Here is a 26,112-nt window from a genome sequence, read left to right on the forward strand (position 1 = left end):
CCAGCTAAGTGTCTGGCACATAGTAAGGATTTTGGTGACTGAATGACATACTAGCTAGAAAAATTAAAGGGTCTGGGGTCTAGGATGTAACTCAGTGCTGTAGAGCACTTACCTGCGCCTTGCAGGTGTGAGGCCCTGGGTTTGATCCCGTATGCTGCCCCCCCACCACAGATCACACAGATCACAGGTCATCCTGTTATTCGTCGATTGCCTCGAGCAGGCCCCAGTAACGTCTCCTTCATCCTAACCCTGAGATTATATTCAAGGCTCTTTAGGAGAATGAGACCCATCATTGTTACTGGTATTTGGCATATTGGGTACGCCACGGGGAGTTTGCCAGACTCTGCCGTGTGGGCAGGCTACATTCGGTAGCCTGCCAGTTTGTCAAAGTAGGAATGAGATGTCATAATAAGATGTCGCGCGGCCACAAATGCAGCCACACGGTTCCGGGAGCTGGTTTTTTATAGTCTCTGAGTCTTGGCCACTGATGGTATTACACGGCGCCAGGGGGCCAGTTGGTGGGTGTGACCCCCGCCTACTGGAATTTGGAGGATCTGGGTGGAGGATGCTCAACTCCAATCCGAGTAGGCTTGGAGATCTCGGCCCCGGAACCCACGTGGCTTTGTCCCTCTGCCGGTACCTTCAGGTGTGCGGAGAGTGGTCTCAGCATGGTGGTGGCTGGTCCTGGAGATCTTCAGCTATAGTTTATATATGAAAAAAATTAATTATGTGCATTATTTGCATATAATTATTGCCCCCCCACCAACCCCCCAATAAAGTTCAAAGTGGCATTTGAACTCTTGGCCAGTAGGTGGCATCACTGCTCTGCCTAACCACCAGGGGGCGTTGGGAGCCAGACACAGGGAAGGGTTTTTTGGTTTTGTTTTTTTTTTTTTTGCTTTTTGGGCCACACCCAGCGATGCTCAGGGGTCACTCTTGGCTCTGCACCCAGGAATTACTCCTGGCAATGCTTGGGGGACCATATGGGATGCCGGGGATTGAACCCCCGGGTCGGCCGCATGCAAGGCAAACGCCCTACCCGCTGTGCTATTGCTCCGGCCCAGGAAGGATTTAGATTAGAAAAGTGATAACGTGGAGATGGTGTGGGGCTGGAGAGATAGGAGAGGGGGTGTTGGGGCACTTGCCTTGCATGCAGCCAACCCCACCTCACTTTAATCCTGCTACCGCATGGTCCCCTGTGTACTGTCCAATGTAGCCCAACACCCCCCCACCCAAAAGAAAGCAGAGGGCCCCTATTTCTTCTTCTTTTTTTTTTTTTTTGCTTTTTTTTTTGAGTCACACCCAGCAAAGCACGGGGGTTACTTCTGGCTCATGCACTCAAGAATTACTCCTGGTGGTGCTCAGGGGACCATATGGATGCTGGGAATCGAACCCGGGTTGGCCACGGGCCTGGAGGGGTTGGTTGCTCAAACTCCAGGATTGAGTCCTTGAACTACAAAAAATAGGTGGAAGGGGTTGGAGCCATAGTTCAGCAGGTAGGGCGTTTGCTTTGCACGCGGCCAACCCTGGTTGATTCCCAGCATCCCATACAATCCCCTGAGCACTGCCAGGAGTGATTCCTGAGTGTAGAGCCAGTAATAACCCCTGAACATCGCCAGGTGTGACCCACCCCCCTAAAAATGGGCAGACATGAAACCCAAGGAAGGGTTTGTTGCCTCCCGTCCCCCTTCCCTCCCACCCAGCTCTTCCTAGGAACTGAACTGTAAACATATTTTTTGCCTGAACGGTTTTTTTGTTGTTGTTGTTGTTGGGGGTGGTTGGTTGGTTTGGGGCCTGGCTGTGCTCAGGGCTTCTTACTCCTGGCTTTGGATTCAGGAATCACTCCAGGCAGGGCTCAGTAGACCCTGTGGGGTGCTGGGGATCAAACTTAGATCAGCTGTGTGCAAGGCAAGCACCCTACCTACCCACTGTACTCTCTTTCCAGTTTCTGGAACCACAAACATCTTAACTCACTGGAGGAAGTACTACAGGAAGATGTGGAATATCCTGGAAACTCTTGACAAATAGTTGTTGTTTTTTTTTTATTATTTTTATCTGCCCACTTCCCGTCTTTTCCCCCAAACAGCAAATTCTGCAAAGGTCAGGAATATAGATTCTAAAGCGAGGACACAATGAGGTTTTGTTTTTTTTTTTCCCCCAGCTAGGGCTGAGCTCATGGGGAGACCGGATGAGGTGTGGGAAGGGTGTGGCAGGGCCCATGGGTCGGGTGGGGGGGCGGCGGCGGGGATTGGAGGAGAGAGGGGGTATTGTTGACCTCAAACTCCAGACTAGAAGGGTTAGGGAGCAGGGAGGGAGAAAAGGGAGCAGCAGGATGACTTCATCCTGGGCGCAGGGACAGATGGGGGGGTCTGCTCAGGGCTACTCTGGTGAGTTCTGCAAGGCTGGGTTCCCAGAGGGAGGGAACAGGAAGCAGCGACTTCCTCTCCCCCTTTCCTCCCTGCCCTCAGCTTCAAGGTCACTTGCTGGCGCAATCAATTCCAACCTGTGTTTTAGTTGGCACCAATCCCTGTGCATGGCGCTGCTAAAAACTGCACAACCCTCTGCCCCCTTCCACCACATATATCCTCAACTTCTTCCTTGAAATAAGAACCACAAATAGCAACATGCAAAGTCCTTTCTCATATGTATTCTTGTTTTGTTGTTGGCAGTGATGTGGCTTACTCCTGGCCCAGTGCTCAGGGGACTATGCAGTGCTGGAGATGGATCCTAGATCTCGTGCACGCAAAGCCTGCCCTCAGCGTGGAGCTCTCTCCTGCCGTCTCATTTCATCTCACCCATTCTGGGAAGCAGTTTCTTGGATTTCCTCCTTCCTTTGTTGTTGGTTATCTTTTCTTCCGTGTGGTGTGTGTGTGTGTGTGTGTGTGTGTGCGCGCGCGCGCGTGAAACCACACCCAGAAGAGCATAGGGCTCAGGGATCACTCCTGGCAGTGCTCTGGGGGACCATATGAAATACCCGGGATCAAACCTGGGTCGCTACAGGCAAGGCAAACACCCATCCACTGTACTGTCTCCAGCCCTGTGAAGCAAACTTTCATCTGAAAAATTTAAACAAAGAAACTGACAGAGGAGTAAAGTGACACATCACAAAAGTGACACATCACAGCTGGTGAACTACAGATCCTGTGAGGGACCCACAGACTCCTGTCTCCCCACATCTACTTTTTTTTTGTTTTGCTTTTTGGGTCACACCCGGCAATGCACAGGGGTTACTCCTGGCTCTTCACTCAGGCATTACTCCTGGCGGTGTTCAGGGGACCATATGGGCTGCTGGGAATCGAACCCGGATCGGCCGTGTGCAAGGCAAACGCCCTACCCGCTGTGCTATCACTCCAGCCCCCACATTTTATTATACGCGTGCGCGCACACACACGAGGCATCTGGCTGCTGGCCTGAGGAACTTACACGCTTAAACCCTCTCACTCACTTGTTTTTATTTGGGGGGTCACACCCGGCGATGCCCAGGGGTTACTCCAAGCTCTGCACTCAGGAATTACTCCTGACTGCTCTGGGGACCATATGGGATGCTAGGAACCAAACCCGGGTAGGCCCCAGTGCCAGGCAAATGCCCTACCTACCCGCTGTGCTATCGCTCCAGCCCCCTCACTCCCTCTCTCACATCCACACACACCCCCGTCCTGCTTTACCCTGCACCACCCCACCCCAATCATGACCCCGAGGAAAAGTGGGTCCTATCTGCACCTGCTTGGCCCTCTCACCGTTGTGCCCATGGGATGGCCCTGTGAAAGGGGTGGCTGCTGGGGTGCCCTCACGCTCTCCCCGCTGTCCTCAGGCTTGCTGAGCACCAGGGGAGTGGTCTGGCGATGGTGGCTGCCAGGGCCCTGGACTCTGGGAGCAGTGGGGGCTAGCAGGGTGCCTTCAGCTGGTCTCAGAAAGGCCAGGGGCGGACAGTGGGTCTGTGCTCTGGTTCAATGACCTCTAGCCAATGCCTCTGCCAGCTAGGTCTGGGGCTGGGCCTCCAGGTGAACCAGCAGCATCCAAGCCCCCAGAGAATAGCCCTGAGCACTGCTTGACCCCTCCCCCAGTTACTTCAACAGAGCACTTGAGAGGGAGCATAGGGTTGGAATCTAAACAGGACACACAGGGCTGAGGCACAAGGAGGGCCTCTGACACAGCACTGGAGAGAGAGTACAGGGTTGGCGGTCTGAGGAGGGCGCACAGTGGATACCCACTACCTCACCCTCACTGCAGGGACAGCCTGGGCCCTGACAGGCAAGTGGCAAACACTGAGGGTCTGTTCCCGCATCTCCTCACCGGTGCTCAGGGCCTCCCAGACTGTATAATTTAGTGCTCAGGGGACCCTCTGCGGTGCTGGGAACTGAACCAAAGTCATGCCTTGGCTCCTGTGTTCTCTCCAGTCCTACTTTTTTAAGATGTGTGGGTTCAAGCAGGTCAATGCTGCTTGACCCTGGAGGTGCCACCAAAACCACTCGATGGTGCTCAGGGGACCATACAGTGCTGGGGACCAAACCTGGGGCTCCCACATGCAAAGCCTGTGCTCAGCCTTTAGCTGTCTCCTGGGCCAGCCTGGGCCTTTTATTCCAGTCCCAGCTCCAATTCAGTGTAAACCACTGGGATCTTTGCCCCATTTCTGCCCCCCAGGACATTTCCCCTATAGGCTCTAGACTGGTGGGTCAGAGGTCAGGGCCTTGTTCCCCATTGGTCCTCTCTGCCCTCCACCGGCATTCAGTATGGGTGCTTTCGGGTGCTCACAGGACCACGGGGTGCCGGGATTGATCCTGGGACTTCCGCATGCAGGGCTCAGGCCCAGCTCACCCCACCCAACATCTCCGCCCTACTCCCAGCCTCTTTTCCCTTTTTTTTTTTTTGCCACACCTGCAATGGTCGGGACTTAATGCTGGCTCTGTTCAGGAATCACTCCTGGCAGTGGATCAATTCGGGTTGGCTGCATGCAAGGCAAACACCCTACTGCTGTACTATTTCTCTGCTCCCTCCAGAATGATTTTAATGTGCCCAGGAGCTCAGATTTTACACAGGACCAGGTGCGTGGAGGGCCCCTGGCCTATTTCAAAGGTGTAGTTCCAGGGCAGAGAGTAATAACCGACGTCAGGGGCTGGAGAGCTTGGACAGCAAGCAGGGAGTTTGCTTTGCACTGTCAACCCGGATTTGATTTGGAGCGCCACATACGGCGCCCTGAGCCATGTCAGGAACGAGCCCCGGGCACAGCCATGTGTGGCCTCCATTCCAAAAATGCCTGTTGCCAGATTTCGTGACACTTTGTATGTACGTGCTGGGGATCAACCCAAGGCCTCATCCGTTAAATGCTCTAACATTGAGCTACATCCCTGGCCCAGACTTTTATTTTTTGGAGGGTAGAGATCACACCCTGTGGTGTTCAGGGATCACTCCTGGTGGGATGGAGGGGATCCAATTGGGGTCAAACACATGCAAGGCAAGCGCCCTCCCCACTAGACTGTCGTTCCAGCCATTCTAGCTGAGGTCTGCAGTGGAGAGGTTCACGGGTGCCAGCTGTGAGGTGACGACACCACATCAGAATTGGTCCCCCACCCCCAGCAGCGGCCCTGGAAGAAACAGGAAGTAAAGGTGCCCGAACAAGAACCAAAACCAACCTGGCCAACCCTGCCCTGGGAGGCTGAGCCGAGCCGTATTGGTGCTATTTTTCTTCATTGTGAGGGGCCTTTCCTAGCCCCCCTGTCGGGATGGGGCTAGACACCCCCCCACCCCCAGTCAGGTGCCACTGAGCCACACCTCCAGCCCCCCACAAGGGCAAGTGACTGAAAGGGCTCCAGGTGTGAGAAATGAGGTTCCTGGGAAGCAACTGGGAATTGGACCAGAGAGGGAAGGAGGGAACAGCTTGGCATGGACTCAACCACCAAAATTCCCTGAAGTTGCCCTGGAGCGTCCTCCTTTTTAGAGGGGAGTCTCCAAAAGGTCCTCAGAGGGCTCAGGGGACCCTACTAGGGATCCAGTCAACCAGGACAATTGCTCAGTGTTGGGGGTTTCCAGGGCTGTCCCCAAGGCTGCAGCTGGCAGTGCAGGTGCGGGGCCAGGGGGCTGCATCCTCCCACATAGCATAGTCGCTTTGGCCCTGCAACTCTGCCCTCTGGTGCTGGAAACACCCGCTGAATATTCGCTAACACAAATTCGGAGTTTGGGGCAGATTCCTCTTAAAGGCGTCATTTTTTTCTGTTTCGTTTCCGGGCCATCCCCGGCGCTGCTCAGGGCTTACTCCTGGCTGTTCACTTAAGAGATCATTCCTGAGCGGGTTTTGAGGGGCCCTGCCAGATGCTGGGCTTGAAGTGGGGTCAGCCGCGTGCTGGGCAGGTGTCCCTCCTCTCTGTGTTGTCTCTCTGCTTCCAGAGCACCACTTTCAGCCCCGTTACCTGTGACTACCCTGAGGACCACAGAGAAGGTTGGTTGGCACCGTCTGGCTCGTGCCCCTCTTCCTCTGTGTGGTCTGTCTTCCTCGTGAGAGTCAAGGGTCCTTCCAGAAACACACAGAGACACCCCCGCCCCTCAAAGCGCCACACAGCCGCCACACACAGAACAGCAGTGTTTCATAGGGTTCCAGGCCTTTTAATTTTTCCCTGCTTTATCCTTTTTATTTTACAATCAAATTGGAAAAAAAAAAGTCCAGGGGGTGCTGGGCACTGGTGGAGGGGGGCTACTGAAAAAAAAATCCCCCTAATTCATACTGAGGTTTCAGGCCCTGGTTGCTGAGGTGGGGGTGAGGTCAGGCTTTGCAAACAGTCCTGACTCACCCTAGAATGTTTTTCCCAAATGACTGGGGAAGAGGTCAGAATAGGTCGCCCCCAGCTGTCACTGAGGGGAGAAGCCATGGTTTCCCCCATCCCTCAAGTTCTTCAGAGATGCGGAGACAGAGGCCGCAGTGTCGAATTACCTACAATCTTCTTAAAAATATATAACACGTGCAGTTGGCTTTGGTACAAAAAAAAAAAGACTACAACATTCTGGTCCCTGTGGATTCCCTCCCCGCAGCCCCTCCACTGACCATTATAGCTATAACGCCCTCTCCCTGGGGTTCCTGTGGTGGAGGGCAAGAAGCTGTGGGGAGAGGGACGCAGCCCACTCCCAGGCCTCTGCAAGGGGCTGACGGTGCCATGGCTGCAGCCCCCCCAGCCCCTTGAAACCCAGGTGTTGCCGGACGGGGCGTCAGGGCTGAACCCAGCAGCTGCAGGTGAAGCCTGAGGACACCCCAGTAGTGTTCAAGGACAAGGCCCCCTGATCGCTATGGCTTGGTTCCCGTGTCCCTGGTCCTCTAAATCTCCCCCGCTCCCTCCGTAATGAATAAACAAATAAATAAATAAAGTTCCCTACATTGGAGGAACGAGGCATGAAAGCTGGCATCTGTGGTGTGGTGTCGCTCCCGGATGCCACGAGGGGGCGCTGTCGCCACGTCCCCAGTCCCCTAAAAGGCCCCAGGTATCCAAGGGTCCCGCCAGCTGGCAAGGCGGGCAGCAGGACGGACAAGGCGTTCCCTCGGGGTTGGCAGGTGGCAGCCGCCAAGCTTGCTGCCCTCGGTCGTGTTCTCCAGGGGGGGCACCATGCAGGGGGAAGGACCCCCCCTTAACTCTCTGAGGCCATAGGCTCCCCGTCGCGGCTCTCCGTCTCTTCCGGGATGTCCTGCATTCGGCTGAAGTCTGAAGGGAGAGGGGGTGAAGTCCGTGAGTGACCCCATCCGTGGGAGGGCCCCCAGGTCCCACACCAACAGGCCTCTGCCTACGCGAAGGCTGACTGAGGGAAATAGCACAGAAATACATCCGGGGGCCGGGGCAATCCAAGAGTGGGGAGGGAACTTGTCAGCACCTAGCTGACACAGGTCTGATCCCTGGCACCCCACTGGGTGCACTGGGTGTCGCTGGGTGTGGCTCCCAGAGAAACGCATCCAAACTAGGACCTGTACATGGGCCACTGGCATCTGAGGGACACCTTCATGAGCAAAATACACAATCGTTCAGGCAATCCTAGAAGTCCCGGCAGCTTTCACTCAGTATTTTCTGAGCCAATTGTAAGAATTGAGAGCTAAGTCCGGCAGGTAGGAGGGTCCTTGCCCTGGGCGAGGCTGACTGGAGTTCAAATCCCTGTTACCACATGGTCTCCTGTGCAGTGCCAGGAGTCACTCTTGAACACAGAGTCTAGAATAGCCCCTGAGCACAGCTGCGCATAGTTCAAAAAAGGTTTTGTTTTGTTTTTTAAGTAAAAATTAAAAAGTTGGGGCTGGATCAATAGCACAGCGGGTAGGGCGTTTGCCTTGCGCGCAGCCGACCTCGGCTTGATTCCCAGCATCCCATATGGTCCCCCGAGCACCGCCAGGAGTAACTCCTGAGTGCATGAACCAAGAGTAACTCCTGTGCATCGCAGGATGTGACCCAAAAAGCAAAAAAAAAAAAAGGTTGCAGCTTTTTTTTTTTTTGCTTTTTGGGTCACACCAGGCGATACACGAGGGTTACTCCTGACTCTGCACTCAAGAATCACTCCTGGCGGTGCTCAGGGGACCATATGGAATGCTGGGAATCGAACCCGGGTTGGCCGCGTCCAAGGCAAATGCCCTACCCTCTGCTATCGCTCCAGCCCCCCCAAAATTTGCAGCTCTTTGAGAAAAATTAATTTTTTTCTTTAAATTTTGCGCCACATCTAGATGTGCTCAGGGGGTGCTGGGGCTCACCCCTGGAGGTGCTCAAGGACCATGAGTGTTGCCAGAGATGAGACCAGAACTCTCACGTGCAAAGCTTACACTTCAGCCCATAGGCTTGCGCTCCAGTTGTCTTTGGAAATATTTTACTTGCGGCCAAAGAAACAGGATAGCAAGAGAAGGCACTTGCCTTGCACATGGTTGACTTGGGTTTGATCCCCAGCACCAGCACCCCATAAGGTCACATGACCCCCACCAGTTCAGAGAGCACAGAGCCAGGAGCAACCCTTGAGCACTACCGGGTATGATCCAAAACCAGCCTCCCCACAAAAAAAATTCCATTTCTAGGGGCTGGAGTACTAGTATGATGCATACGGCACTTGCCTTGCACGCAGCCAACCTGGGTTCAATCCCTGGCATTCCATATGGTCCCCCGAGCACTGCCAGGAGTAATTCCTGAGTGCAGAGCCAGGAGTAACCCCTGAGCATTGCTGGGTGTGGCACCCCCAAGAAAACCCCCACAAAAATCCATTTCTAGGGGCCAGGGATATAGGTCAGTGGGTATATAGGGTTATAGGGTATGGCCTTATGTGGATGAGGAATGGCCTTACCAGACACACACCCCAAATTACTTTCTATCTGAAAGGCTAAAAGCCTTGACTTCCTGGAGGCAAGGTGTCTTCCCCAGTGCCCCAGAGCTTCAACGCTTGACCCTAACGGCCAGCACAGGAAATGCCCCATGCCCCCTACCCCCGAGTAGAAGGGACATCAACGGAGGGTCTCATGTCACAGGATGCAAACACCCTTTACAGACCACAGCCTTGGGACCCACCCTGGCTGCACCCGACACGGTGAGACTTTGTGCCTCCACTGGGGTCTTACCTCGGGGGCTATGAGGGGGTGAGAGGCGGCTGCACCCCTCCTCCTCGCTGCCCGTGTCAGGGTCGCTGCTGTCCTGCAGACGGTCCTCCGGGCTGCCCAGCTCCAGCCTCTCCCGGTCCTCAAAGGGTCGATGGACAGAGCGCAGACTCACAGGCAGGTCTAGGCGCTCGTGGCCTCGGCTGGGCTGCGGGTGCGAGCGGGGAGAGGCAGGGGAGGTGAGGGGCGCAGAGCCCCAGCTGCTCTTGCTGAAGTGAGCTTCAGCTTGTCTGTTTCTCCCCTTCAGGATGCTGGTACCCAGGTTTTCTTGTTTTTGTTTTGGCTTTTTAGGTCACACCGGCAATGCACAGGTTACTCCTGCTTTTCACTCAGGAATTACTCCTGGTGGTGCCCAGGGGACCATATGGGATGCCGGGAATCAAACCCGGGTCAGCTGTGTGCAAGGCAAATGCCCTACCTGCTGTGCTATTGCTCCAGCCCCCAGAACCCAGATTTGGTGAGGCCCCTTGCGGCCGGTGGGCGCACTGCTCCCCCAGGCCCAGCTAAGCGTCTACTTCTCCCACTGCACCTTAAGCCTCGGGTCCAGTGGCCTGTGCCCTCAACACCCCTCATTCCTCTGTGGCGTCTCCAGGCCCCAGGGCTGCTCACCTGCGGCGGGGTGAAGCTCAGGTACAGGGCATCGCCCGCAGGGAGGCTGCGGCGCCGCGGGTCCAGCGGCCGGCGTGCCCAGGGTGCCTCGGCTGGGGTGGGCTCCGTGTGGCCAAGGGCGGCCAGCTGCCGGCGGGCCTCCTCGGCCTCGCGCTCCAGCAGCAGCCGGGCCTGCTCGCTCTCCCGCAGCCGCGCCTCCAGGCTGCCCGCCTCTGTGGCCCGCTCCTCGCCCAACCGCCGGCAGCGCCGCAGCTCCTCCTGCAAGAGCGCGTGTTGCCGCTGCAGCAGCGCCAGCTCAGTGGCCTGTTTCTCCGGGGCCACGGGTGCAGGCCCCACCCTGCCGGCCTCCCCGTCCCGCGAGTTGGTCCGGGACAGCTTCTCCCGCCGCTCCAGGCCTTCAGGGAAACGTGCTTCCATCAGCGTGTCCTGCTGGGCCACAGCCGCCTGCAAGAGGAACACGGGCGAAGGGGTCAGGATACCTGCACCTGTTTCTCTTCCTCAAACCCACCCATCCCGTCTGTGGGGACCTGGGGCACCGCAGAGGGTCCCCCAAACCTCCACCCCACCTGGAGTGATCCCTGAGCACAGAGCCAGGAGTAACCCCTAAACATCACCGGGTGGGGTCCCAAAACAGAACAAAAATTTATTTAGGGGCTGGAGAGAGAGTACTGTGGGTAAGGTACTTGCCTTGCAAGTGTCTGACACAGATTTGACCCCCCAGAACCTCATACAGTCCCGTCTGCCCTGCCAGGAGTGATCCCTGAGCACAGAGCCAGGAGTAAGCCCTGAGCACCGCCAGATGTGGTCCCCAAACCAAACCCCAAAAACCTAGCCTGAGTGCAGCCCACTGAGCTATCTCCCTGGCCCCTCCTCTCTCCTACTCCAGGGCCCAGGTCAAGATTCCTGGAGAGCTGGAACCTGGGACACTTGGAAAGCCCATAAGGGTGATGGCGAATGAAGGGTCCCCTCCACACAAAGCCCTTGCGTGGTTACCTGGAGACCATGAAGCAGCCCGTAGAGACTGACCAGCCGTTGCAAAGCTTCCTAAAGGTGGAGGAGAAGCAGAGACAGGCCTGAACCTCAGCTGGGGGTCTAGCTCAGGGAACATGGAGGGGCGGGCTCTCCCTCAAACCATCCCCACTGAGCCCATCCCCCGCTCACCTCCTGGGGGGATCGTAGCTGGTTCCCATTTCGGTCCTACAGAAGGGCAGGGAGAGGGGCGTCAGCAAGACACAGGGGGGCGCTGGTGCCGGGCCTCAGAGTTGAGTCAGGGACTGGCTGCACCTTCCCAGCCCACCCCAGCCAGGTATGATACCAATTAAGGTTCAATCCCCGGCACCCCAAGTGGTTTCCTGAGAACCACCAAGAATGATCCTGGAGCACAGAGCTAGGAGCGAGCCCTGAGCACTGCTGAGTGTGGCCCCAAAACAAGCAAACCACAAGCAAACAAAAAGACACCTTCCAGGGCCAGAGAGAGTACAGGGGTACTTGCTTTGCATCCGACTGACCCTGGCTTGAGTCGGGGTACTGAGGAGGTTCCCCAGGCACCTCATCTGCCAGGAATCACTCCAAAGCACAGAGCCAAGAAGAGCCCCCTGATAAACACCGAGTGTGGTCCCAAAACAAAAGAAGAAAAGAAAAAGAGGGTTGGAGTTTGGAGACATAAGACAGCAGGGAAGGCGCTTGCTTATGTGCAGCCAACCCAGGTTCAATCCTTGTACTTCTTAGGGTCCCCCGAGCACCACCAGCAGTGGTCCCTGAGCACAGAGCCAAGGTCACCCACCTTCTGGCTGGAGTCCGAGTCAGCTCTACAGAGTTCAATGGAGCCGTTGAAAGTTCTGCCTTCCCCGTCTGTGGAGAAGGGGACACGGCTGGGGTTGAGGGGGAGGGGCACCATGGCCTCCCCCACCCCCTAGACCACCCCACTCTCCTCTCCTCCCCTGTCCCCCACCGGGGCTGCCCCAGTCCTCCCCCCTCCCCACCCAGGGACCCCGGCTCTCCTCCCCCATCCTCTATCCTGGAGCACCCCCTCCTCCCCTCTGGCCCCACCAGGACCCCACTCACTGGCAGTGAGGACCGGGCTGGAGGTGCCACCTCCGTCAGGCTCCGTGGGCTCCCGGGGCGCCAGCAGCTCCACACCAGGCCCCACCAGCAGGTCTTTCAGGCCCTCCACTGAGAGCAGAAAGGGAAGGTGAGGCCCATAGCCACTCCGACCACTCACGGGACACACGGCCTCTGGGGAAGGGTCCCACGGTGTGGCCCAGGTCCCTAGGGCTGCGAAGGGCTAGTGCTGAGGGTGCAGTGTCTGGAGAGAAGAGGGCTGAGTACGTGTTCTGGGGGCTCCCGCCAGGGGGTCCCTCACCTTCTCGGATGGCGTCCTGCAGCAGCCGCTCGCCTCTTGGGGACTCCAGGGACTCCGAGCGAAACAAGCCCCTGGGCAGCGTGGGCAGGGACACACCCGCCCCGCTGTCGTCCTCCACCTGGAAGTGGGTCATCTCGGCGAACAACCCCACCTTCTCCTGCAACAGCTCCACCAGCGCCCGGTCTTTCTGCTGCAGCTCGGCTGGGGGAGAGCGGGCGGCAGGTAGGTGTGGGGAAGGTCGGGGGAGCCCCACCACCCCCGGCACCGCTCAGTGTGGCTCTCTCCTGGCACCTCAGCCCTCCCCCACAGCTGGACTGCACATGACCAGCTCTAGACACAGAAAATGCCACAGGCCACAGCACTGGGACGGCAGGATGCTTCCGCCTTATTTAGCACCTTTTTTTGTTTGTTCGTCTTGGGGCTATACACAGTGATGCACAGGGAACCATAAGGGATGCTGGGATCGATCCCAGGTTGGCTGTGTGCAAGGCAAACGCCCTACCCACTGTACTATCGCTCCAGCATTGATTTTGTTTTCCAAAATTTTGTTTTTATTTTTTCTTTTTTTCTTTTTGGGTCACACCCAGCGATGCACAGGGGATACTCCTGGTTCATGCACTCAGGAATTACTCCTGGCGGTGCTCAGGGGACAATATGGAATGCTGGGAATCAAACCCGGGTCGGCTTTGTGCAAGGCAAATGCCCTACCCAATAAGCTATCGCTCCAGCACCGTTTTTTTTTTTAAATTTTTTTTTTTGGGTATGTTTTTGTTCTCACCGTATCCGGCGGTGTTCAGGGCCGACTCTTGGCTCTGTGCTCACTGATCGCTCTTGGCAACCTCACAGGACCATATGAGATGCCAGGATGGAACCCCGGTCCCAGCCGTGTGCAAGGCAAACACCTAACCTGCTATACTGCCTCTCTCCAGGCCCTGATTTTTTCCATTTTTAATTTTTAATTTTGGCAGTGCCAGGATTGAACAAATCCAGTGCCTCAAATATGAAAGTGATCTGCTGAGCTACATGTCTGGCTGGAGAACAATGAATTTTTATTGGTCTTTTTATATACCCATTCTAACTGATAGCAGGCCCTACAGTAAGAAAGTAAGTTAACAGGCTGGTAAGACAATACAATGGGTAAGAAGCTTCCCTTGCAAGGGACTGACCCTGGTTTAATCCCCTACACTACAAAGAGCCATGCAAAACAAACCAAGAGTTTTGTTTTTTGATTCCTGAGCAAAGCCAGGAGTCAGCCCTGAGCATTGTCAGAGTTGCCAAAATGAACAAAAGCAACAAACAAAATCAGAGTGTCACACAGTATTTCACAAGGTGGGAGTATCATGAGTTATCCGACGAGGTCATTTCCTCTTTTTGGGGAGACTTCCTCTTTTTAAATATATATATATATATATATATATATATATATATATATATACACACATCCAATGATGCTCAGGGGACCACATGGGATGCTGGGGATTGAACCCGGGTAGACCACATGCCAGGGGTCCCCCAGCCACTGTCCTATCACGCCGGCCCCATGGGTGAACTTACTCTTGATTCGTCGCAGGTAAGCCTCGTCCTCCGTCTCAATCAGGGGGAAGTTCTCCCTGGATGGACAACTGAGGGGTCATGGGTCAGGGGGTGGAAGGAAGAGGAAGATAAGTAAGTTACAGCCAGGAATCTGCTTTCCTGTCGCCCAACTGTGCCCCAAGTGTCCTGAGAAGACTCAGCAGCGCCACAAGTAACCCGCTTTCCCTCAGCACTGACCACCTGCGTAGGCAGCTCTCCCAAGGTCGCCGGTCAGGAGACACCCACGAGCTTTGGCAGCAAGCCAGCTAGGCCCAAAGCCTAGCCCAGGGCTGGAGATAGCACAGGGGTTCCAGCACTCGCCGTGCACGTGGGTGAGCAGGGTTCAAATGCCCAGTAGCACATACAGTCAGTCCCCGAGCACCAGCAGGGGGTCACTTGCTGAGCACAAGAACACCCCTGAGCGCTGCTGCGTGTGGCCCCCACACCAAAAATAAAATAAATTCTGGCTCCACTATTACCAGGCAGGACTGAAAAATGGGAATGAGACCTTCCTCATAGGATTTAAGGAAATGATGTGGGCTGGAGACGTGTTCAAAGTCCTGAACACAGAGCACAGGCCTTGCACTCAGGGGGCTATGAGTTCCATCCCTGACACACCATACTCGGAGCAGTGTCAGCAATCACCCTTGGACACTGGCCCCAAAACCGAGCAAAAGGAAAGGGCTGGCGCACAAGACTCTCAGGCAGAGGCCCCAAGTGTCTTCCCGGCACGGCCTGGCCCCTCCAGCACCCTGAGGCTGAGCAGCCCTCTCAGGGCTGAGTGCCCATTGTCAGGACTGGGTGAGGAAGCGCATGACCCCTAGGGTCCCAAGCACCACCGGGAACTCCCCACCCCACAGAAAGTCTCCCCACCCAAGAATAAAGAAAATAATGGAAGAGTGCTTTGGACCCAGCTAAACTCAGTAAGCCCATTTTCACTAATATCAACTCTAATGTTACGACTTCAAATATCAGCACCAATAATGAGGTCGCTAGGGTCTGTCTGGGCGTCCTCCTCCTAGCACGGGCAATGCCACACACTTGTATGTATTTCTAGAAATACACGTTCACAAGTCTAAGGGCTGGGCTTGCGGGTGGCTCCAGGGGAAGAGCAGAGGCCTTGCCTGTCTGAGGCCGACGGTTAGCACTGCTGGGTGTGGCCAGGGGAAACCGACCTCCACCAGGAGCGACCCCCCTCCCCCGCAACAGGAGAACAGTAAGGTTCACACATGATGAGGTAGAGCGGACATCGTGCACTGAACACTGAAACAGTATACGAGAGGCTGGAGACACAGTAACGGCGAGCAGTGCTTGCCTTGCATGTGGCCAGCCCCAATCCTATCCCGGAGCCCCCTAGAGTTCCCCCGTCAGGTGTGATTTCGGAGCACAGAGCTAGGAGTAAGCCCTGAGCACTGCCAGGTGTGGCCCCTGAAGTGTAAAAAGAAATATGTGGGGCTGGAGCAATAGCACAGTGGATAGGGCATTTGCCTTGCACACGGCCGACCCGGGTTCGATTCCCAGCATCCCATATGGTCCCCCAAGCACCGCCAGGAGTAATTCCTGAGTGCATGAGCCAGGAGAAACCCCTGTACTACACCGGGTGTGACCCAAAAAGGAAAAAAAATATGAAAACACCCCTATAGAATGTATTCTTTGGGCATAATCTTCAAGGAGCCACTATCAACAGCGCCCACGGACCTCAACTGACTTTGTTCATCACGAGACTGGGTGGCGACAAAACCAGGCGTGTGCCAGCAGTTACAAGCTGGCTGTGTGAGCACTCGGTCACTTCCTTCTCGCTGCTACTGCACGACTCCACTGCTCCTCTGAGCATCAGCCACAGGGTTTTCATACTCTTTTTGTTCGTTTTTATTTGGGCCCATACGCAGCAGTGCTCAGGGCTGACTCCTGGGCTCTGTGCTCAGGGACCCTCTCTAGTGCCGTGGATGGAACCAGGGTCGGCTGCATGTGGAGCAAGCTCCTTCCCACTGTCTTGTCTCTCTGGACCCTCGTCTTCACTCATTTTTAGAAAATGAAGGTAAAACATAGTAAGGGTTAAAGGACTAGCCAGCCGCCTCCAGACAGATTTTAATGCCAGTAAAATCATCCTGCTGCTGGTGTGTGCAGAGGATGGAGGTGGGTCAGGGCACTGGAAAGGTGGCCAGTGGCATCTCAAGCTCTGCCTTCGCCGGGCTGTGAGGACTTGGAGGGCTCTTCCTGCCTTGGACCACTCCCAGCCTCAGTGACTACCACTGCATATCGGGTCCGTGGCAGTGCCGTGGTCCCAGGGCCCTCGGCCACAAACATCCCACGCCCTGTGCACACTCACACACGCACGCTCTGCTGAATGACACGGATCCAGGTGCTCCGGTCATCACGGGATGCTGTGTGGACCTCATACATCTCAGGGGGCGCCGCACTGATGAGGAACATCCCTTTCTCCTGGTTGGCGATGTCCCGGACAATGAGGTTCTGCAGCGAGATCACAGATGGCTTGTCCTGCAGTCAGGAGGGAAGGGAGTGTCAGCAGGGGAGAACGTGACCCTCTGTGGGTCTGTCATCCTTCAGGAATAGACCGTGAATTGAACAGTCACTCAATGGTACAACTTTTTATTGTTGTTGTTGTTGTTGTTGTTGTTTTGGGGAACTATAGCTGGCAATACTCAAAGGTTACTCCGACTCTCAGGGATCACTCCCGGTGGTGCTCGGAGAGCCATATGGGTTGTCGGGATTTGAACCTGAGTCATCCACATGCAAGGCGAATGCCCCACCAATTGCAGTACAACTTAAGTTTTATTATTTCTGTTTCTGAACTACACCTGGCTGTGCTCGGGACTTATTTCAAGCTCTGTGCTCAGGGATTAAACTGGGGTTTGCCAGGCGCAAGACAAGTGCCTTAACCCCTGCACTGCCTCTCCAGCCCCCCGACCCAAGTTTGATGCCCAGCCTCCCGAGAGGACCCCCACATGGCCCCTGAACATCACTGGGTATGTCCCCAGGGACTCTTGAGCTCTGCTGGGGTGTTCCTGCTGGCCCCTCGCACCTCGGGGCCCAAGACTTAAGTCGCATTTCGAGCCTGGTATTAAATCACCAGCCTAAATGGTAAGTAGAGGCAGAAACGTCTGCAGTGGGGGCCCCCTAAATCAAGCTGGGGAGCCCAATAAATATACCAAGTAGCAGCATGTGAGCCCGGACAATTTCAGCTTTACTTTCCTCACCTACGAAGGGGGCATGGGGCAGAAGAGACAGGACAGCGGATAAAGTGCCTGCCCTGCACAAAGCTGATTCCGGCTTGATTCCCTGCCCCACTCAAAACCCCCGGAACCCTGTGAGGAGCACAGAGGCAGAGGGAAAACCCTGAGCACCGCCAGGTATGTCCCCCTCACAATGAAGAGAATAATAACGGTTCTTCCTGGCAGGTGGGGAAGTACCCCACGCAGTAATAACACCTGTTAACTATTTGCATGTGTGTGCGTGCATGCGTGCGAGTGCAGCCGCAGACCAACACAGCTGTCACACAGGGACTCAAGGCCTGATCTCTCCTGCTGAGCGCACCCAGCTCAGACCATCTCTGGAGGCCTCATAGTCAACTTTATTATTTTTTTTTTGGCTTTTTTTTGCAGGGGGAGGTCATACCCAGCAATGCTCAGGGGTTACTCCTGGCTCTGCACTCAGGCATCACTCCTGGCGGTATAGGTTCAAGGGACCGTATGGGATGCGGGGATTCAACAGGAGTCGGCCACGTGCAAGGCCAGCACACTCCCCGCTGTACTATGGCTCCAGTCCCCTGCAGCGGGTTCTTCTGGGCCCAGGAGACCTGCGCAGGTGTGCCTGGGAGAGGAGGAAGGACTCACCAGGGTCGGGAAGATGTACTTCTGGTCCTTCTCCTGGAGAAACACCAGCACGTCCGTCATCAGCAGCATCAGCACATCTGGCAGGGGACAGGTGGCAAGGGCAGCATGAAGCATGAGAGGGCCCTCCCTGTTCTCCCAAGCACCCCCTCGCCTGCTGCCACCCCACTTACATCTCCCCCCTCGTCGCACTCTTACAGCTCAGGGTAAAGCCTGCCTATGGAGCCTTCTTGGCTGCTCACAGGTCGGAAGAGGTCACGATGCCCTCGGAAAAAACCTTCTGACCCACTGCCCAGCGTTTGAAACAACCCCTGGACTGTAGGCTGAGAGTTTCGGTGGCCGGAAACCCCACTCAGTCACATCAGCAGCCCCAGCTACTGACAGGCGGGTTCCCTGTGCTTTTCTTTCTTTCTCCTGTTTTGGGCCATACCCAGCAGTGTTCATGCACTGAACTCCTGGCTCTAAGCTCAGGGATCACTCCTGGCAGTGCTGTGGGGCCCTATGGGGTGCCAGGGATTGACCCGTGCTGGCCACATGAAAGCAAGCACCTTAACCCCAGTACAATCTCTCTGGCCCCCCTTTTTTTTCTTATTTTGAAGTGCAAGTGATTTCTTCTGCTTTTGCTTTCCTTGGGAACTAGTTTTACTCAGGAAACACCAGAAAGAAAAGGTACCATAAAGTATTAAGGAAGAGGATTGACACATCCCAAGCTGGAATGTGACTTCAGAATGCAGCGATAGAAACTGATCCCCGTCAGGAGTGATCCCTGAGTGCAGAGCCAGAAGTAAACCCTGAGCACCATTGGGTTGGGCCAAAAACAACAACAAAAATCAAGCAGAACGGGAGCCTTATAGGGAGTGAAGGGATCTCAAGGCTTCGGGCAGTTCCGCTGTTCTCTGACCATGCCAGGGCTGAAACCTGGGGTTGCACACACACAAGGCACAAGGCGAGCTTTGTCGCTGAGTGACCTCTCAACCCCTCACGTGCCCGTTTTCTAAGAAGCATCCAGAATTTTCTTTTTTTCTTTTCTTTTTTTTTGGGGGGGGGGCTTTTTTGGTCACAGTGATGCTCAGGGGATACTCCTGGCTCTGCACTCAGGAATTACTCCTGGTGGTGTTCGGGGGACCATATGGGATGGGGGGGAATCGAACCTGGGTCGGCCATGTATAAGGCAAATGCCCTAACCGCTGTGCTCTCTCTCTCTGGCCCTTCATCCAGAATTTTTGTGTTCTGATCCTCAGAGCAGCAGGGCTCATCTTTTCCCAGATTTTTCATTCTCTCTCCAGCTGCCTTAGAGAAGACCTGGAGGAGGTGGCTGGACCTCCCTAGCACCCCTGGCCCACTGCTGAATGTGGGGCTCCTGGTGCATCTCCTCAAAAGCCGGAATCCCAGCTGGGCACCTCCACTTCCTTCTGTGCCCCACTTTCCAGGTTCTTAGACCCTATGAGGTCCTGTTCTCTAAGACTCAGGGGAGGGGTGGGAGAGAGAGAGGACGGGGGTAGAGGCGCTCGCCTCTATGTAGCTGACCTGGATTCAATCCCTGGCACTGCACAGGGTCCCCTGAGCAGAGCCAGGAGGGAGTGAGCCCTGAGCTTTGCCGAGTGCAGCCCAGATGTGGTGAAACAAGGGTGATGCATACAAGGCATGCGCCTTCGTCAGCCTTGAATCCAAGGTGTTTTTACTTATTTGCTTAGGGTTTAGGGCCACCGACTATTCTGATCTCAGGGATCACTCCTAGTGGTGTTTGGGGAACCATACAGGGCGCTGGGGATTAACTCAGGGTGCCTGCCTCTAAGGCTGACGCCTTCCCTGCTATAACTCTCCTTCCCCAAAATACTTTATTATTATTCAAATAATTATTTTTTATTTTGGCTTTTTGGGCCATATCCAGCAATGCTCAGGGCTGACTCCTGGTTCTGTGCTCAGGAATAAGTCCAGGCGGCACTCGGGGGACCCTATGGGATGCCATAATCAAACCCGGGTTGGCCGCATGCCATGCAAATGCCCGCCCTGCTGTACTACTGCACCGTACCCCAACCCCCCAAGGTATTTTACAGCTTTCGCACAAGCTGCTTTGCTTCATGGGTTCAAAGAAAAAGATTAAGACTTTATGGCTTACAGTGTGAGCCCTGTAAGCTCACGGGCCTGAGTTCCAGTCCCCAGTGCCCCACCTGGGCTGAAGACCATCACTGCAATGTCTTTTTTTTTTTTTCTTTTTGGGTCACACCCGGCGATGCACAGGGGTCACTCCTGGCTCATGCACTCAGGAATGACTCCTGGCGGTACTCAGGAGACCATATGGGATGCTGGGGATCGAACCCGGTTTGGCAGTGTGCAAGGCAAACGCCCTACCCGCTGTGCTATCACTCCAGCCCTGCAATGTCTCTCCGAACCCCGCAGCTGAGCACTGAAGGCCGCTTCTGGCCTCCAGGCAGCTGTGTGTGCATGAGCACCATAAAGTGGGGTGCGACTCCCAGTCTGCGCCACAATCATGATTTATATACTTCAATGAAGACCGTGAGCCCCGGCCAGCATGTGTGCAAGCCATGCAAATTAAAAGAGCGAGCCTTGGAGAGCACCGAGGGAGTGTGTGAGCACCACAGGGCGAGCCCTGGTGTGGGCCCTCCCCATGCTGGTTATCACAACACAACACCAAAGACAGGAAGGGACAAGAAAAGGGAGGAAAATGTTTCAAAAAATGAAATAAGAGGCGCTGGAGTGTGAGCAGTGGGTGGGTGAGGTGCTCATGTTGCACGTAGCCGACCCTGGTTCAATCCCCAGCATCCCAAGGGAGCCCCCCTAGGAGCAGTCCCTGAGAGCAGAGCCAGGAGGAAGCCCTAGGACTGCTGAATGTCGCCCCAAAACACACTCCCAAAAACATACAACACAATATAGGGCTGTGGAGATAGCTCAAGGCTGGAGCACATGCTCTGTAGGCAAGAGGCCCGACACCACACGGTACCCTGAGCACTGCCAGACATGGCCTCCGAACCAAGATAATTGATAAATAACCCAATAATTAAAAAAGAGGAAAAAAAAACAGTCAACACACATACACTCACCCTTCGTCCTTGGCGCTCTCACTAAACACAGGCGTGCAGGGGGGAGAGCTCTGCTAAATGCCTCAGAATAAAGCTCTCCAGCCCTGCTATTTTTAACCCCCAATGGTTTATATTCTTAGCTGTAGCGTGGGAGGGCTGGAAGGAGGGAAAGGCATGAAGGAACGTGGCTGGTAAAGACTAACTCCCAGACTAACTCGCCGAGCCCGTGGAGTAGGCCCAGGCGGGCACTGGTCCCAGGCACCACAGTAACTTCTGTTCCTCCCCCCGTGCCCCGCAGCAGCCAGCCAGCCCGGTCATTCTCCTGTCTTGCTGCAGGAAGACTTTGCCAGTAGACTGAGAAGCAGCCCGGGAAAGGCTCCCCTAGCCCCAAGACCCTCGAGGTGCTCTTTCCTCTCCTGTCTCCCTGCTCCTTCATCTCTGGGCTCAGGACCCCCCAGCTGCCTGCCCCCCTAAAACTCCCACCCATTCCCCAGCCTGGAGAGCTGCCATTTCTGTCAACGGAACCAGACACCCTAAACCCGGGCCCTGGTCTAGCAGCTTCTCTATCTTCCGCATCAAACTGGAGGCGGCTCTGCGGGCCTGAAGCGAGGAATGAACAGTGGTGACAAAGAGCCCTTCTGTGGTCACGAAGAGAAATTCCAATTTCACACTTGGGCTGCGACAGAGGCCTCCTTTCCTTCCTCCCGCTGCTCTCCTGCCCCGGGTGCTGGGCTGCACAAACTGGGGCACGAGGGGCTGGCCAGTCCTCCGTATGTCTCCTGCTCCGTGGACACTGACCTTTGAAACGCCCGGTTCCTGTCTTCCAGAGCAGACAGCCGTCATGGATCAGCGTGCGCCGCTGAAGCTCGTCCCGGCCAAAGGGGCCTTTGCTAGGCACTGGGGTCTGGGCCCGGGGGTCCATGCGGTTGTAGATCTCCAGCAGACGGGCCTCTTTCTCTAGCTTGTGCACATCCTGGTCCACGTTGGACAGCAGGTCCTTTACCAGTCCCAACGCCTTGGACAGGTCCTGGCGTTCCTCCTCCAGCCCTGGCAGCGAGGGGGAGTCTGTCAGAGGGGGTAGCTCAGCCAGTTTCCGTCCAGTCCCTGATGACCCTGAGCCTGCCGTTGCAGAAGCTGCCCGGAGCACCCCACCTTTTCTTTGGAGACTCCCCCACCTAGCCCTTTCTCATCCCAGTCACCCTCTCCAGAGCTCCATCCCTTCCCAAGCCCCCCTTACCATGGGAATGTTGCAGGATGCGGTTAATGAGCACCGGATACTTGGTGATGCGCTGGGTCACCAAGAGGATGCATTCCTGAACCCCATGGCGCTTCAGCACCGCCGAGCGGGTCACTTTCTGCAAGGAGAGAGGTGTGGCTTCAGCATGGCCACAGTGGGTGTGGCTGGGGGCCAACAGGTGTAACCATAGCTCATGAGGCCTCCCACAGTGATGAAGACCCTGGTCTGCCCCCAGAGAGGGCTCACTCTGCCAGAATCCATGGGCACCCATGCACATGCAGCCCACATGCTTCCCTGTGAGAACCCCCTCCCCAGATGCTCTCTGTGTGGGTGCAGAGAGGTGAACTCACCCGGATGAACTGCTGGAAGCGTTTGTCCCGGGCGTACAGCTCCTTATAGAGCTTTAAGGCCTTGGTGTGACGGCTGCAGAACTCAGAATAGGTCTTCCGCATCAGCTCTGCACTGGGACCTGAGAACTGGAATGGGGGGGGAGCACGGTGAGGCCAGAAGACCCAGAGCCACACCCTGCCATTGGATGCACTCCAGATTTCTTGTTTATGGCTTTTGGGCCACACCCAGCAGTGCTCAGGTGTTACTCCAGGCTCTGTACTCAGGAATCACTCCTGGCAGGTTCAGGGGACCATATGGGATACAGTGGGTCCAAACCCGGTCCAGGCGGTGTGCAAGACAAGCACCCTCCCCGCTGTACCATCACTCCAGCCCAGACCACTCCGGCTTTCCCTGGCCCCAGCCCGAATCTAGAATCTCGACATTCCTTCCCTCCTTCCACCTGGCGCAGACCCGCATCTCGCACCTGGTTAATGAGCAGGTCACCCAAGCGATGGATGACGAAATTGCGGGTGCTGCCGGCACACAGTGCCTGGCGCCGGCGTTCCAGCAGCTGGCTGAGGAAATGGGTGTGGATGTCGCTGAGCTCGTCCACAAAGGGGAACAGGCCCTGCACCACCGAGGGGTCCAGCTGCAGCTCCTCCAACATGCCCGTTCGGAAGAGGCGGGTCATGATCCTCAGCGTGCGAACGTGGTGCAACTCCGTCTGGATCAGCTCTGCAGGAACATGGGAAATCTGGCCTCTGCCCTGCAGAGGTCCGGGGGTGGGGACTGGGCTGGGACACTCAGGGCATGTTTGAGGCCTTCACAGTCCCTTCTGGGCCAATGTTCTGTATCTTAGCTCATTTTCCAACTTTTTTTTTAAAGTTTTTAGTTTTTGTCACACCTGGTGATGCTCAGGGGTTCCTCTTGGCTCTCCACTCAGAAATTACTCCTGATGGTATGCAGGGGACTATACGGGACGCCACGGATGGAACTGGGGTCGGCACACGCGAGGCAAGTGCCCTGCTCACCATGCTCTCTCTCCAGCCCTGTTTTCAAACTTTTATAAAAATGGTAGTAGGAGTGGGGGCTGGAGTGATAACACAGCGGGTAAGACGTTTGCCTTGCATGCAGCCCGACCCGGGTTTGATTCCCAGCATCTCATATGGTCCCCGGAGCACTGCCAGCTGTGATTCCTGAGTGCAGAGCCAGGAGTAACCCCTGAGCATTGCCAGGTGTGACCCAAAAAGCAAAAAAAAAAAAAAAAAAAGGTACTAAGAGAATGGGCACTGGTGGAGGGATGGGTACTCGATCACTGTATGACTGAAACGTAATCATGAAAGTTTATAAGTCTGTAACTATCTCACGGTGATTCATTAAAAAATATTTTTTAAAAAATTAAAATTAAAAAAATTTAAAAATCAACATGTAGGAGTGTAACCCATATCTTGATATTTTAAAGACACCCCAGTGATTATGATGTCCTTTGGTGGATGAGAGCACCTGGAGTGAGGAGTAAAACCATTAATTTAAAAAAAAAAATGATACTGGGAATCACACATGCAAGGCTGGCAACATCACCGGCTCTTTAATTTTATTCTTTTCTCTTTGATTTACTTCCTGTTTATTGCTTGGGGGTCACGCCTGGCAGTGCTGAGGGGCAGGGCTTGGGGTGGTGGTGAGGAAACCATGTGGTGCTGGGGATCAAACTCTGGGTTCTCACACTCAAAACACTCCCCCGTCCCACTGGCCCCTCATTTTTTGTGTATTGATATTTTTCTATTTTGTTTTGGTTTGTGGGCTATACCCAGTTGTGCTCAGGGATCACTCCTGGCGGTGTTCGGGGGACCACATGCATGCTGGGGATTAAACCCAGGTCGGCTGCATACAAGGCAAGAGTCCTACCCACTATACTGTCTCTCTGGCCCCATATTTTGCTTTTGTGCTTTATTGTTTTCAGTTTTTCCCTTCGCTCTCATTTTTCACTTCCCCTTACATGCTGTTTTAGGGAGAAGAACCTGTGGTCTAGATTTCTCCCCAGTCCCCTGTACAATGTGGCACAAGAAAAAGGCTCAGAGTGAGAGCAAAGAACTGACTGGGGGGCCGGCGAGATAGAACAATGGGCAGGGTGCTTGTCTTGTACAGGGCCTGCCTGGGTTTGATCCCCAGCATCCCCTATGCTCCACCGAGCACAGAGTAAGCCCTGAGCACTACCAGGTCTGCCCCGGGTCCCAAAATAAATGAGGGCTGACTGGAAAGCCTTAAAAACGGGGCCTTGAACACCCAACAGCCCCGAAGCTGGAGACCCAGTGGTGGTTGGTGAGACCTAGGCAGGCCCCTGGAAGTCAAGGGGATGAGCAGGAAAGAGCACCGAGAGGTGGTGGTGGGGAGAGCCCAGCCCAGGGGAGGAGGTGGGGGAGGGGAGTGCAGGCACTCACCATAAATGACATCCTGCTGCTTCATCACCTCCTTCTTGTGCTGCTGCAGGAAGCTGCTGTCCACGGCCAGGCTCCAGGAGTCCGCCGCGAAGTCCTTCTCGTCCATCTCAAAGTCACTCATCAGCTCACTGTAGATCACCTCTGCCCCTGAGGGGGGAGGGGAAGCCACTCAGGCCAACTCTCCTGGGGGCGCTGTCCCCACCCCCACCGTGCTCCCACCGTGCTCACCTTCATCAATGAGGGACTCCACTGAGAGGGTGCGGTTGCGCATGTTGAGCGAGTCTGTGGACTGCGAGAGGATGCGGCGCAGCCCCAGGGGCGACTCATCATTGAAGTGTCTGGGGAAGAGGCGGCGGTCAGCACCCCTGCCTCCGCCTATGCCCACCTAGGATTCTGAACCCCTGCAACACCTTTCGGCGTCCCCCCCACCCCCGCATGCCACATGGTCTGCGCCCCAGAGACTCACCCAGCAATGTTGGTGGTAGAAACGCTCTTGGCCAAAGACAGGGACGAGCGGCCGCGCCGTGAGCCGAGCAGGGACTGGCGGAAGCTGTCGGAGGGGTAGATGGCAGAGCTCGGCCGCTCCCGTGTGGTTGCTGGGAACATGGGGACAGGGAGGGTCAGAGCCCACTGCCTGACTCAGCCCACTGCCCCCCTGACCCCAACCCAAGAAAGGTCAAGGTAATGCCACACTGCAGTGCTCTCATGCTGCCCCAAAACGTCTAGTGATAGCACAGCGGACCGGATGTTTGCCTGGCAAGCGGCCGACCCGGGTTCGACTCCCAGCATCCCATATGGTCCCCTGAGCAGCGCCAGGAGTAATTCCTGAGTGCAGAGCAAGGAGTAACCCCCGAGCATCATCAGGTGTGGCCCAAAAAACAAAAGAAATAAAATAAAAAAGTCTAGTGTTGAACTGGTCTCGCTGGGGGCCATAGCCGGGAGTGCTCAGGGGTCATGCCAGGCTCTGTGTTCAGGGCTCGATTCCTAGAGCTGTTCAGGGCAGGGCCTGCAGTGCTCTGAATCCAACCCGGGCCCCCCATATGCAAAGCCTGTGTTCCGGCCTCTGCATTATCTCCTTGG

The 26,112-nt window shown here is 55.5% G+C and overlaps 1 protein-coding gene across 4 annotated transcripts in view; it reads right to left on the minus strand.

Moving 5' to 3' along the window:
* Positions 1-6,552: 6,552 nt before the first annotated feature.
* The window catches only part of ARHGEF2 (Rho/Rac guanine nucleotide exchange factor 2), a 38,493-nt gene continuing 18,933 nt past the window's right edge, over positions 6,553-26,112 (minus strand). For 3 of the 4 annotated variants that reach the window (XM_056122987.1, XM_056122984.1, XM_056122988.1), the window contains exons 5-22: positions 25,499-25,628; positions 25,261-25,370; positions 25,033-25,179; positions 23,079-23,329; positions 22,615-22,740; positions 22,265-22,382; positions 21,826-22,074; positions 17,990-18,066; positions 16,465-16,634; positions 14,118-14,185; positions 12,564-12,764; positions 12,266-12,373; positions 11,985-12,052; positions 11,363-11,398; positions 11,195-11,245; positions 10,202-10,645; positions 9,557-9,740; positions 6,553-7,682 (exon numbers count right to left, since the gene is read on the minus strand). In XM_056122987.1, the coding sequence (XP_055978962.1) occupies positions 7,609-7,682; positions 9,557-9,740; positions 10,202-10,645; positions 11,195-11,245; positions 11,363-11,398; positions 11,985-12,052; positions 12,266-12,373; positions 12,564-12,764; positions 14,118-14,185; positions 16,465-16,634; positions 17,990-18,066; positions 21,826-22,074; positions 22,265-22,382; positions 22,615-22,740; positions 23,079-23,329; positions 25,033-25,179; positions 25,261-25,370; positions 25,499-25,628 (2,612 nt within the window). In that variant the 3' untranslated portion in view covers positions 6,553-7,608. The remainder of the gene's footprint in view (positions 7,683-9,556; positions 9,741-10,201; positions 10,646-11,194; positions 11,246-11,362; positions 11,399-11,984; positions 12,053-12,265; positions 12,374-12,563; positions 12,765-14,117; positions 14,186-16,464; positions 16,635-17,989; positions 18,067-21,825; positions 22,075-22,264; positions 22,383-22,614; positions 22,741-23,078; positions 23,330-25,032; positions 25,180-25,260; positions 25,371-25,498; positions 25,629-26,112) is intronic. The other variant, XM_056122985.1, reaches the window with a different exon arrangement.

Source organism: Sorex fumeus, unplaced genomic scaffold, assembly GCF_029834395.1.
Source record: "Sorex fumeus unplaced genomic scaffold, SorFum_2.1 ptg000047l, whole genome shotgun sequence".
Taxonomy (NCBI): Eukaryota; Metazoa; Chordata; class Mammalia; order Eulipotyphla; family Soricidae; genus Sorex; species Sorex fumeus.